This window comes from Perna viridis, chromosome 8 (genome assembly GCF_037379345.1).
Source record: "Perna viridis isolate PV_CMFRI_1.1 ecotype Kerala chromosome 8, ASM3737934v1, whole genome shotgun sequence".
In the NCBI taxonomy this organism is placed as follows: domain Eukaryota; kingdom Metazoa; phylum Mollusca; class Bivalvia; order Mytilida; family Mytilidae; genus Perna; species Perna viridis.
This window is the reverse complement of record NC_142452.1, coordinates 39,972,086-39,985,653: the sequence shown is the minus strand read 5'-3', so window position 1 is coordinate 39,985,653 and position 13,568 is coordinate 39,972,086. Positions and strand designations below refer to the sequence as shown.

Below are 13,568 nucleotides of genomic sequence, written 5' to 3'. Positions count from 1 at the left end.
TACTTTTAATTGCTTCGATTATCCACGTACCTTTCATTTATATCTTGATCCGCACTCGAGTCCCCCTCCCCCTGCTAGCCCCGGCATCCTTACACACCTGAAAGTACTACATGTATGTCTTAGACTGTAGCCAGGTGCATATTGGCTGTGCTTGCGTTCAAACGAATACGTCCGAAGTGTAGCTTGGTTCAAAATGTATGGCCCGACACATCGGCTTGGGCTTAAAAGTTTATGATCTCAAGAAGTTGAACTATGGATAAACAATACACCCAGCCTCGGGGATTACTTTTTTTTCGCATAACAAGATCTTTCTTTGTTGACTCTTTAATGTGGATGGCAACCCCGGATTGAGACGGGCCGCTTTCGCCACCTCCTAAAATTGTTTTTTTGCACATATTGAATCGCGATTTTTCACAAAAATTAACTCAACCTCCACAAAGCGAGGCATTTAAATATGTTAACTCCCCTAACCATAAATCCTGGATCCGCCCTTGGGTTCACGGTTTCACAAAAATTAAGTTAACCTCTGAAAAGCGAGGTGTTTCATTTTATTAACACCCCCTAACCAGAAATCCTGGACTCGCCCCTTGATTCATGATCATTGCCGTTTATGCTAATGTGTATTGACAAGGAAAGAAATTTAAGGCATTATTTTAATACTGATTGATTTACATTTGCATGTGCCTGTACGTATGCCAATCTTTAAGCCTATATTTTTTTAAGTAGTTTTGGTCCTTATTGGCGGAGAAGTTAGTAGAACTCCATTCAGTCATTTTGTTATTTCATAAGATTGCCTACGTAACATTTCCACATCTGGATTGTTTCAATGAAATATTAGAGATTTTTGGGGAATTCATAAGCCATTTTTTCAATGCCATGTTTTAATGATATAATAAAGATCTTTAAGGAATTCATAAGTCTGGTTATGAAGCAATTATTTTTAAATGCCAATTTTTATTTGGTTTTGAAACGCATTTTTTTGCTGTGGCCTTTTTTCGATTAAGAACTTCTTTAGTTTGTATGATAGCATTATCATCAAAGATTAGATTTTGCATTGTGGTCCTTGCGGAGTTGCAGTGCTAATTATTTTATCCTGGAAGCACAGCCGTTGACTTCCTTGTCTGCTTTTGTTACTTCGTTTCAGTCTGGATCGCCTCATACAAAGAGAATAGATTTACATTTATATATCAACTTTGACAGCCTAAAATTACGTATTCATTGTGAGCAGTTCCGTAAAAATACGGTTTAATCAAAATAGACGGCGTTTAAAATTTCAGAGCGCATCTAAGTGGTTTGTGAAGAAACTGCTTTATTTGTCTGTAACATGTCTTAAGGACATTCTGTATAGGAAGCAACATCCGACTAATTTGATTATTTCTGGTTTTAGATGCATCTTTGAAAGTTAATAATTACTGATTTTTTTGTGTTGGCGTCTGACTTTTTCTTAAACCAAATGTAAAAAAAAACACAGAAGCAATACCATAAGAAACATCCTGGTATAAATTTATGCAAGTGCATACAATGAGATAATCGAAATTTCGTTTGGTGACATTAAAATTTGTCCTTCTTTTATGGTACAGCACGGTTCTTGTTTCTTTTATGATATCCACCTGTCGTAGTGGGAATAGTTGCAGCTGAATGAGTAGACGTAATTGTTATATGTTGTATTGTTATATTAGCAATTTAGAAAACTCAAGCTTAAATCGTACAATAAAAAATCTAAAGGCATTTTCCTCTTTCTCCTAGAAATTTGATCAGTATGAAGGAATGAATCTCATATTGTGTATCGTTTACATGCACAACGGGAAAAATGGAACAAGATGAATTTGTTTTGTGTATATTACAGGTTGAACGATGTGAGATGAGAAACCACTTGCAAGAATCTATTCAGGATCACATGAACTTAATGTTTACTATTCTAATGCGTTTGACATCAGCTGTACAAGACATAGCCCCTGGAGTGTTACAGGGACCCCCTACTGTACCCCAGTCCCATAGCCTACCTGTTACTTCATCGGAGCAAAATATTCCGTACTTATTGGAAACATTACGCATAGGGGTCCAACAGGGGATGAACGCTTTGTCATTAGGATCATCAAATCACACGCCATATTCACCGGACTCTAATTTGTCATCAGTTGAGGGCTTCGGAGAGCCTGGTGTGACTCATAGCAGCCATAATCATGGTTTACTGGAGCGTAACATAAGTGAACAGACACAAATAGGACCTAGCGTCAGTTACTCGTCTCAGCAATCAAATAAAGACGTTGAAGGCGGGGCTTACATGTCAGTACAAGGTTTTGAGCTTAAGTCGTTAAAGGATCAGAATATGACACAAGACGAGAGTCTTGCTAGGCACGAACACCAAATCGATGAAATCAGGACGAAAAACGAAAACTATGAAAAAATGGTTAAAGATTTGAGTAAACGTTTAAAATCATTAGAGACCACTATAAACGAGTTCGACGGACGTATGTGCAATGGGACTTACGTGTGGAAAATTAAAAATTATCGGAAATATAGACGGGAGGCTGAAATAGGAGACACTACCGCAATTCATAGTCCTCCATTTTACTCGAGCTTTTATGGGTATAAATTGTGTATACGTGCTAATTTAAATGGTGTTGATTCTGCGCGAGGAACACATTTGTCAATATTCATTCATTTTATGCAAGGAGATTACGATGACATTCTGGACTGGCCTTTTAATGGGAGAATAATATTAACAGTTATTGATCAGAACCCTGTGTGTGAACTTAGACACCATGTGAACGAAACATTGATTTCTAAACCAAATTTGGCCGCGTTTCAGAGGCCAAATACGCCACGTAATCATAAAGGGTTTGGATATATGGAATTCCTCCCTATTGGAATTCTTGACAACTCTACGTATGTCAGAAACGACACTTTAATAATCAAAGCATGTATTTTGCCAAACGGCTAGCTTACACAGTGTGATTTTAGTAAATTTCGTAAATAAATTAAAATAAATTCATATGAAAAAATTTAGGTTAAAGCCTTCTGTTTAGTACAAATATACCAAAAAAAAAAAAAAATACCAGTCTTACATGTATTGGAATATTTCAAATTTACGGTGAAGGTATGTCAACAAGATACCTCTCAATTGCAGCATTCTAATCGAATAGTAGGAAGTAGGAGAACAATCGAAATAGGAGGTTAACTTCAACACCGAGAAGTTCTACAATAATTTGCAATACAAGGAATTGAGCTTCAGTGTTTTAACGGTTTTGATATAGGAAATTTTGGTACATGATTTGTTACATTATTTTAAGTACGATATGACTATTGGTCTGGACAACCTGTAGTGGCATCGACCAAGTAGTTTCTAAATACAAAAAAATGTATGGATTTTATTTGAATATTGCAAATTGCGGCATTGCAATGAGTAGCATTAGAACCGAATATATAGCAAGATGGAGATCAATACAAATTTTATTCAAAAAGTACTCAATACAAAAAAAAAAAAAAAAAAATTAAAAAAAAAAAAAAAAAAATGGGGAAGTTGCCTTGTGACTCATTGCAGGTAACCTTTCTTTTGGAGACCAAATAATAATTTTTCCTTTATCTTTAGTCAGGCTAAAAACAACAAAATCTTGAAATAAATGAAAAAAAAAACCAATTCAAAAGTTTATCTGTAAGAAGTCTAACGCACTAGAAAAATACTGTAACTTCAGCAAGGTTAAGTATTAACGACGGCATACCTCTACTCGATTTGGAGTTGACCAACTACTAAAACAGGAAGTTGGTATCTGGCAAAAATGGAAAAGGGGTAAAAACATGCCTCCTATGACATGATAGCTACAAACTCAATTAAAAATTATTCTGCTTGATCATATCTTTTAAAAAATGCGTAAAAATACATAATTCAATGTACTTCTTTATACAGTCGTGGAAAATTTGCTTTCGTACAATGGAATGGCACAATCTATATCATTCTCGGACAATTGGAATTGGTGTTCTTGAATTTTACTTGGCTATTCATGAATCTTACAACAAATTTCCAATTTAGTATTGATGCTACGATTTATGGCCCCAACTGTTGTTGAGGAAAGGGGGTCAAAAACGGACCAAAACAAGCCTTTCATATATTTTTTGTATATACACGTACATGTACAATACCGTCAACCGAAATTTTAACATCTCCTTTCTTCACGGTGGAGTCATTCATGTTCTCCACTGTGACTCCACCAAAGTAAACATGGGATGAAATTCCTCCATTTCTATACTTTTCAATATTATTTCTGTCCATTACTTTAATGTTGTTAAACTGCTAGAACCATTAAATATACTTTGGTATAAAGACAGAATTGGTAATCTATAGACAACTTTTAAATAGTGACTCCACTGTGGAGAGTGGAGATACTGTGACTACACTCATGATATCTCCACTGTGAAGAAATCTAGTTGAAAGTAGTGTACATGTAACCCAAATATATAAGTACAATATCTTTGATATGGCAACACAATGGTCTGTACAACTAAATTTAGACTGGCATTGTTTTAGGGAATATCGCCTACTTTGTTTAACCCGGTTAATTAGGAATCGGGGTATGAAAATGGCAAAAAGCCAATTATACCTATTTTCAGACTACACTAAGGATATTCGGATTCTCTGAACCGGTGCATGCATGCAGACAATACGAACAAGTACGGGTCACAACAGAAACACACGGACTTCATACACAATAGAGGTAAATATTTCGGAAATGAGAGGTATTTGGATTTGGTGCGGGTATCCTTTCCTATATTTGAAATGTTTTAGTATAATAATTACGAGGGAGGTGTGCTGGGTCAAAGAAATTATATTCCGTTTATTATTAGGTCTCTGGACAGTTTCAATATTCCATAGGTTCAAATGCCTTGTTTTATGGAAATCACATTATTTTTCAATATATGCCATACTTTTGATAATCAGTACATCTGGCATTGCATTGTATTGCAAGGTACCCATCTGTGTTTCTCCAAGGCCCCCCCCCAAAAAAAAAAAAAAAAATAAAATAAAATAAATAAAAAAAATAAAATAAAAGATATAAAATAATAATAATAAGGCAGTCCTACTACGAAGGTCTTTTTTGTAAATGGCATGCTTCAATTTGGATAACGGAGCATCCCCTTTTTCTAGGTACTGTCAATTTGACATAAAAAACATTAGGTTACATCTTTCTATAATTCTCTATTTTATCGCATTTGGTAAGTTATCGATATAAACAGGGCATACATAGAAAAGACTCATTGATTGGCTTCCCATTTATTTGCGAAATATATTATTAGTTTAAAAGATTGAAGAAAGAGTCTAAATTAAATGATAAGATGAAAAAATACCTCGTGACCTTGACATTTATATATCGTTTACAAAGCTACAAAACGGGAGGGGCCTGTCCAATCCAGCGTCCCAATCTTTCCCTCAAGGTACAACCTGAAAAATATGCATCATTTTCACTTGTGTTAAAATACAATGTGCTAAACTACGAATATTGCCTTCTGAGTATTTTTCCATGACTAAACACAAATGGTGTAAAAATTAAAAAAAAAAAAAAAATCAAAAGGGAGCGTTGGCCACTTGCCCCCATCCTGGACCCTCCAATATTGTTGATAGTATTTGCTTTGGTTTGTTTGTTAAGAATATAAATCTTTTTTATTCGCTTATCGGATATTTAATTGTCGACCTTTCAACTCGTGTACAAGTTCTAAAATGGTAAATAAAAAAAATTTACAGGTGAGTAACTTCAATACATGTGATTTGGTTACTCCTTGTGCGTGATTTTGTCCCGAGCAGGATCTAAAAAGGAAGTTAAATATGTGATATAATGATAAACTATATTCCCCTCTGGATCTACCCAATATTTGTGGTTTTAGAACTGATCATCGCATGTTTAGTACCGTAAGTAAAGTTTTTAACCGAATTGTCCCCGAAGTTGCGGTCTTTTCCGTCCTTAGGCCAGCTCTATTACTTACAGGATATAACGGTAAATTTTACCATCCTCTTTCATTAATTCCACTTCCGGTGAACCACAAACATTTGTCTGGTTTACGTTAAATGAAACTCTTTTTTAAGGTTTTCATTATTTTTATATTTAGCTATCAAATAATTGTAAACATATTTGCGATCATAATTTATTCATGTACGAAAAAGTAAAAAATAAAACTGATGGCGCTGTAAAGTTGAAAGTACAACACTTCCGGTATATCAAAACAAACCCAGAGAAACGGATGGTAACAGTTATTAAATAGAAATAGAAGAAATATTATATTTATTTGACTTCAACATTTTATTGCATATATGCTACATGTATAAACCGCATGTACATGGTTTATGCACGAACGTCAGGTCTTATTGGCACAATAAAATTGAAATGCACATAAAACAAGATAAGAAATAAGATACATGGCAACATAAGAGACCATAAAATTTTATAGGATTTTTCCTTAGTGCCTTTAGGAATGATATCCCTGGTACTATACAAAATTAAAAAAAAACCTTTAAAATCACACTGTTAGAAGGTTGATGAGACACCGAATATAAATCTATTCTAGAAAATAAATCTGCCAAAATGAATTGGCTTCACCGAGAAAGAACCTAGAATGTGACGAATTCCACTGGCAAAGCATTTCACGCGAAATTCGTTTAAATGAGCTATTTTCACAAGTGATGAAAGATTTTACTTAAATTTAAGGTCGAATTAACAAGTTGTTTCAAGGGGTTCGCATGTTTCCAACATTATGGTATTTGCTTTGTCATGATTAACCCGAATAATGCAGTCCCTCTCCGTATCCGTTTCACTTCACTCTCGAAGTTAACGGAGTGATTGCAGGGACTGGATTATTCGGGTTATGTCATGATACATTACTATTTGTTATGTGGATTTAGCTTCTTTTAACTAGAATTCGCCTGTGTTCTGTTTTTTTTAATTACAATTTGTATACATACGCCAGGTATGTACAGAACGTTAATCACTCCGTCAGGTGCATGCGTATGATTATTTTTCCTGTGTAAAAAATGAAACCAGTAGTCAAAAGCATGTCGTGCTCTCGAAGATGATTGCACTTTATATATAATTGTAGATATTTCAAGTCAACTTCTGATGGAGATGTTGAAAAAGATTTCCCCCTAATAAGGTTTGTATTTTTTTTATATAATTCCTTAGTTTTTCGTAAGTAACAACAACAACAGATAGCTCGCTAAATGTCGACTTAGCAGAAAACAATTTTTTTGTCTTTTTCTTTAATACCAAAGCTAGCTTAGATGATGGATTAATTTTATGAACCATTTTCAAAGATGAAATAGAATCATCTCTGACAGCAATAATATTGTGAAAATTGTTTTTTCAACTCCAAACTTTCATTTTGTTTGTTTCATTTTGTTTCATCTACTGAATCATCCTTGTCTCATTGTTTGACCTCTCGTTCCTCAGATCCTTCCTCCATTTACATTTTGACCAATCAGATCATGTGGAATAGACGTTTTGAGGAAAAACTCAGAATTTGAGGAAAATCTATATTTGAGATTGTGTTTATGAAACGAGGCCAGTTTACCTGGTGGAAAAGTAACTGAAACATGTTTTACATTTCAAAGTAGAACCTATCCCTGTCTGTTGTTATTCCATCTACGATGAATGTCGTCCTCTTTTACAGCGATACTGGAGATAAAGGTGTAGCCGCATCGGCATTTAGTTTGCTGTTTAATTTCTATGCATTTTTAAGTAAGTAATCCACACACACACACACACACACACACTACAATACAAAAAAGGAATAATCAGATGAAATAAAAGAAGGAAAGAAGGTCTTCCCTTTGAAATGGGAAAGACCTTTATTAAATGTTTTATAATGTGAGCACATTCCAGAGATGTATTCCGCTTTTTAAAAATGGAATGCTGCTGACGGTTATGCACTATCGACTGTAACATGTATATTTTGACAGAGCCTATACCGTCATTTGTCGATCGACGTACGTCTCAAAGGATTAACAGATCACAGAACACCTCAAACTCACTCTGACTCTTAAGCCAATAAAAAATTGTGTCCGTGAAAGTTTTATAATTACATCATTCTACTATGTATAGTACTATGCAGTTTATATAAATATGAGATAAAGAATACTACAGACACTGTGAAGTTAACCTCATACATGTGTTTTGATTTACACTTGGAGGTCGGTGAAAAAGCAAAAGTAATGACTAAACTATACAAAAAATGCGATGACTTCTCATTCCGTATTGTCAACTTTCCTTTCATCTGTGGCAGCATTCCTTTAGTACCTGGGTGTGGATTTTTCACATCACAACTCAAACGTTATGCCTGAGCTTGCCGTAACTATGCAGATTTATGTACCCTTTTATACCTGTTCTAGTCTTTTTACAATTAGGCTTATTGAACAGGGTTATGTGACTGCAAGGTTGACGTCATCACTACAGAAGTTTTATGGTCGTCATTATTAATTCGTAGATCGTTATGATCTATCCATTTTCCTACGAGAACCGATTTGTTAACCTTGTCATAGTTTTTCCTTTCGTCTATCCCAGACGTGACATTTTATGAGCAACCTGGCTGGTGATTTTAGAAAAGCAGAGGACATTTACTCTACCGGAGCACCTGGTACATGCTCCCAGTTTTTACAGGAATCCGAATTGCTCATTTACTTTTGTTTCTTTGTACGTGTTATTTTGGTTATTTGTGGTATGTGTCTGTTTTCCCTGTCTAGTCTTCATCCTTTGAATATATTCTTTTGATTTCCTCTCGAATCTTGATTTCCTTGATTACTCTTATGTACCAATGATGCCCGACATTTGACTTTAAAATTATAACATAGCCGTATAATTTTTTTTTCTTCTTGCAGTATTCATTGTTATTGTTTGCAGATTCGAACAAGTTAAAAAGACGTACAACTACCAAGATCATCGGAGATTTTTTATTGCCAATACTGTCTCTACTGTCTTTGGTTTCATTGGATGTTTTGGAATTGCTCTTTTATCAAGTTTTCAGGTATTTATTTTATCAATTAACGAGTATGGCTGTGCCCGGGGACTGTGTAAACGTACCAATACTTTACATCTTCCGCTTAATTGAGTCTGTAAATCATATATACTGTAAACGTACTAATTTTCGCGGTGTTTTAATTTTTTGCTATTTTCGTGATAAACAGAACACCGCGAAAAATAATACCCGCGAAATTGATATGTTCACTTGACAGAATCTGCGAAAATTAATACGTTTACAATAGCCAAGGATGTTAAAAAATAGCTCCACCAGTCATATTTGACAAAAAACCACACGAGTGCTAATCTGATCTGACAGTATGAGGTAAAATTGTGATAGATTGGTTAGCACTGGGTTATAAGAGATATCTCACAAAGGCAGTCAAATTATCTGCTAGAAACAATGCTGTCGCGTGTGCTTTTGAAACATACAATAATGAACGTGATGAAGGGTGCCAGTGAGATACGGAAAGTGCTATCTCTTTCAATATTACTGTTATTGTGTTATTTGATTAACCGAATAGCGATAACGCTTGTTTTTAATTGGCCAGCACCTGAAAATTCAGTTTTGGAAGATGAGAAAAAACATGAGACAAATAACAATTAGAACGAGTCAAAAACGCTAATTTTTAACTACAAAAATCACACTAAAGTCAGTGAAACAAGCAAAACAGTTATAATAACTGACTGAACGTAAGCAATCAGATTTCATTACAAACTGTCCATACTCAGGGGCGGAACAAGACACTTTGAAAAGGAGGGGTTCCTCAGAAAAAGAAGTGCTAGGACATTATTTGCCATTTTTTGGTCATTTTAAACATGAAAATGACAAATTTTCCATAAAAAAGGGAGGGTGCTAACCCCCTGCATCCTCTCTGGATCGGCCCCTGCATACTGAACATATGGGCCCGTGTTTCGATTGTCTAGAAATGTTCATTTATTTTTAAATGTTGTGTTATGAAAGTAGAAATTTAAAGATAAAAATTACGACCTCAAGATGTTAAAGGTAATATCATCATATTTTCCGATAAGTCTTTGATGGCGACAGTAAAGCTGTTTACGACTGAGAAAAGCTTTGACTCTTAAAAAAGGGCAAAATTATAAGGCAAAATATGTGTTTCCTATTACACCTAAGATAGGTATGGATTTGTTTTTTTATTTTCACTTTTTTACATTGAGTCTACAAGAGATTCATTTTGAGTTGAAGGGTGCTTATTGAAAATTGATATAAAAAAACAATACCAAGAAACAAAACAAATCAAAAACACAAAATAAAAACAAAAACAAAAACAAAAAAACCAAAAACCAAAACAAAAGCAAACAAACAAAAACAACGTTAGGGTACACCTACCATTACCCTGTCCCATTTCATGGAATATTTATTTATCCCATGTGCTTATTGATAAGGTAGCAGTGAGTAGAACTATTACCGAACCGTGTGTTCTGCCCTATCATTGATGAATGTATGATTGATGTATGATGGTGATTAATTATCAATGTAATATATTTATTTCTTCAGATTAGCACACTACAAGGTGTACACGGAGCAGGGGCCGTATTAGCATTCGGATGCGGTGTTATATACTACGGGATCAACTCCGTCTGCTCTTTTCTGTGGAAGGAGTTACCCGGTAGTCACATCATTACCAACATCATCAGATTAGTCTTATCCGTCCTACATCTAGCGTTTTTAGTGGGCAGTATCCTTTTGTATTAGTTAAAGCAAGGAAATGTGGTCACATGACATGGTTTCCTTCACCTTAATGAGACACCACAATGTATATCATTCTAGTTTCAGAAATCTTAATTGGAACCACAGACACGATGAAACCGCACGCAATACAGTAATAATAGTTCTTAAGCTAAATACTCAACATGTGTCCACTGGCAGATCTAGAGGTTTACAAAGTGGATGCCCTAAACCTCCCTTAATAAGACTTAAAGCGAAAGTATACGCCATATTCACATATGTTAATAAAACACACGAACAGGGGCGTAGCTGCCTATACGCAAATACGCAGTTGCGTACTTTCGGAAAAAGTAACAGAAATAAAAACACACATTTTAAAGATGAAATACAGGTTATTTATCACATATGCATACCATGAACGTAGTATAGGCTCTGAAAAACTGGCTCCAAAATCGTTAAAATTCAGGAGTTTCTCTCAGGGCTTTGCCTTGTCGGACTCACTGGGGGCCTTGAGCGACCCCCCCAAGACCCCTCGCCGTAATTTTGCATACAACTAAAACAGGCCTAGCTACGTCCCTGACGAACATATCGAATTTGCTTGATTATTTATTTAACGTTATGGATTAATGAGTATTTTCAATGTTTTAACAAAACAAGACATAAATGGAGAATTGGGCCGCCTGTCTCCTTAATTGGATCCGCCTATGGTCAATTCCATAGAGTATTGGTAAACGTTGCAAATCTTAAATTACAAATTAATTGTCTTTATTTTATTGGTATCATGAAAATAATAAGATCCCTACTATTGTCACGTACATTTATTTTGGCAATTTTAAGCAAATATAGATTTTTGTAAATTTTACCAAAAAAAATCTTTCTTAACTTCGGCGCACTAGAGATAATCCCTCTAAAAAGTTGTAAACTTTACCAATGCACATTCATGCTGCAATATGTTACCATTCAATAACCATGATATCGTATAAATAATCCATCACTCCTCTTTAGAAAAGCATTACCTAGTTTTGTGTTTTATAGATTTGTTATTTTAGTCTCTTTAATTCCTTAACAAATACAAGTTGGTGCAGTAATAATAGTTCATGGACTACAGGTAAGATTGACACGTAAATAAACGGAACAAAACTACAGTGAAATCTGTATAAATCGAACTCTGAATAATAAAAAAAAAACATGTATAGATTTTAATACGACACTTTCAAAAGTCCCTTTATGTTAATCAATATGAATTTTTAACATTAGTAAATGACATTCATAGGAAATAGATACTAACATGTCTCCCTATTGACACTCTGAATGAAAATTTTTCCACTCGTGGGAGAAAATCATATCTTCTTTTCACTCGAGTCGTGTACGAATAATCAAGGGAACCAAAGTTATAGCGGTAATCAAAAGAATGTAATCCAGGGACAAAGACCAGACTTTGAAAACAGATATACACAACAAAGAACATAAAGTAACTAAAATCATACATATAAAGTAACAAAGCATGAATGAGCAACTCGGACTCCACTAAAAACCGGGAGCATAGACCAGGTGCACCGGTAGGGTAAGCTTCCTCTGCTTTCTAGAAACACCCGCCGAGTTGCTCATAAAAAGTCAAGTCCGGGGTAGACAAAGAGGAAAGGAAAACTATGACACATTGAATAAATCAGTTTTCATGGCGCAGATGGATATACCGTAACGATCAACGAGTTCATGATGACGACCATAAAACTTCTGTGGTGATGACTTCAATCTTGTAGCAACATAACCCTGCTCTAGAAGCCTATTTGTTAGAATTCTAGCGCGATACACAAAGTATGCGTAGCTACGGCAAGCTCTAGTATAACGTATGAGTTGTGATATGAACACTCCATACGCAGGTGCTGAAGGGATGTTGCCACAGATGAATGAAAAGTTGACAATTCTGAATGAAAAGTCATCACGTTTGTAGTAAAATTTGGTCAATAGTTTTCCCTTACCATCGATTTCTAAGTGTAGGTGAAGATGTGGCTGACTTTACAGTGTCTGTAGTATCCTTTATTTTAAGTTCTTTGAGGGTAGATGCAATAGAGTAATCAAGGGAACCAAGGTTATAGCGGTAATCAAAAGAATGTAATCCAGGGACAAAGACCACACATGGAAAACAGACATACACAACAAAGAACATAAAGTAACTAAAATCATACATACAAAGTAACAAAGGCAAATGAGCAACTCGGACTCATCGGATGTATCAGATTCCCGAAATTAGGAAAATTAGAAAAAACGACATTTTCAGCATTCACGTTAGAAATCCCAAACCTTTATTAGGTACTCGTGTCAGAATAAATTAGTCTTTCATAAATGTCGGTTATGTTTTAATAATGATTAAACTGCTTTGCCTTTTGACTACATATGTACGGAATGTAAGTTGGTTAGAAAAAAATACAAACAAAAAATACAAAAAAAAAAAAAAAAAAAACAAAAAACAAAAAAAAAACAAAGTTAAACAGTAGACAAGATAAAAAAAAATCATCAAAGTAAAGTTCTTACATCAAATTTATTTCAGGATCCTACTTATCGACGGCAAGCTGCTATTCTTGAATGGATACTTGCTATCTTAACAGCGGGTTATCTGTTGACATATATTCCGGAGTTCCGTCAGTATGACATGACTTTTACTTTACAAAAAAGAAGTGCCATCACTGACACAATATTTTGACTTTCTGCTATGATTTCAATTGTAATTGTAATTCTTAGACTTTCAGTTATAAAAAAATATCAATACGCATCTTGCTTTCTTTGATAAATGAAGGGTAATAGTAAAATTACCGAATAATCAAGGGAACCAAGGTTATAGCGGTAATCAAAAGAATGTAATCCAGGGACAAAGACCAGACATG

At 34.8% G+C, this 13,568-nt stretch overlaps 2 protein-coding genes across 6 annotated transcripts in view; both read left to right on the top strand.

Annotated features, from left to right (window-relative positions):
- The window catches only part of LOC148610472 (TNF receptor-associated factor 6-like), a 43,818-nt gene extending 40,809 nt beyond the window's left edge, over positions 1-3,009 (top strand). For all 4 annotated transcript variants that reach the window (XM_088595476.1, XM_088595473.1, XM_088595474.1 and 1 more), the window contains one exon: positions 1,847-3,009. In XM_088595476.1, coding sequence (XP_088451602.1) covers positions 1,847-2,944 — 1,098 coding nt within the window. In that variant the 3' untranslated portion in view covers positions 2,945-3,009. The remainder of the gene's footprint in view (positions 1-1,846) is intronic.
- A 1,734-nt stretch (positions 3,010-4,743) lies between these two features.
- On the top strand, positions 4,744-13,454 carry LOC148610471 (DNA damage-regulated autophagy modulator protein 1-like). Of its 2 annotated transcripts, XM_088595498.1 has the most exons (7): positions 4,744-5,902; positions 7,084-7,137; positions 7,654-7,721; positions 8,858-9,003; positions 10,516-10,696; positions 11,763-11,794; positions 13,235-13,454. In XM_088595498.1, the coding sequence occupies exons 1-7, from the start codon at positions 5,829-5,831 to the stop codon at positions 13,385-13,387; spliced, it is 708 nt and encodes a 235-aa protein (XP_088451624.1). In that variant the 5' UTR covers positions 4,744-5,828; the 3' UTR covers positions 13,388-13,454. The 2 variants fall into 2 exon arrangements, with proteins under 2 accessions (XP_088451624.1, XP_088451625.1); XM_088595499.1 differs by lacking the exon at positions 7,654-7,721 and having other exon boundaries at positions 4,745-5,902; positions 8,880-9,003.
- Positions 13,455-13,568: the final 114 nt, after the last annotated feature.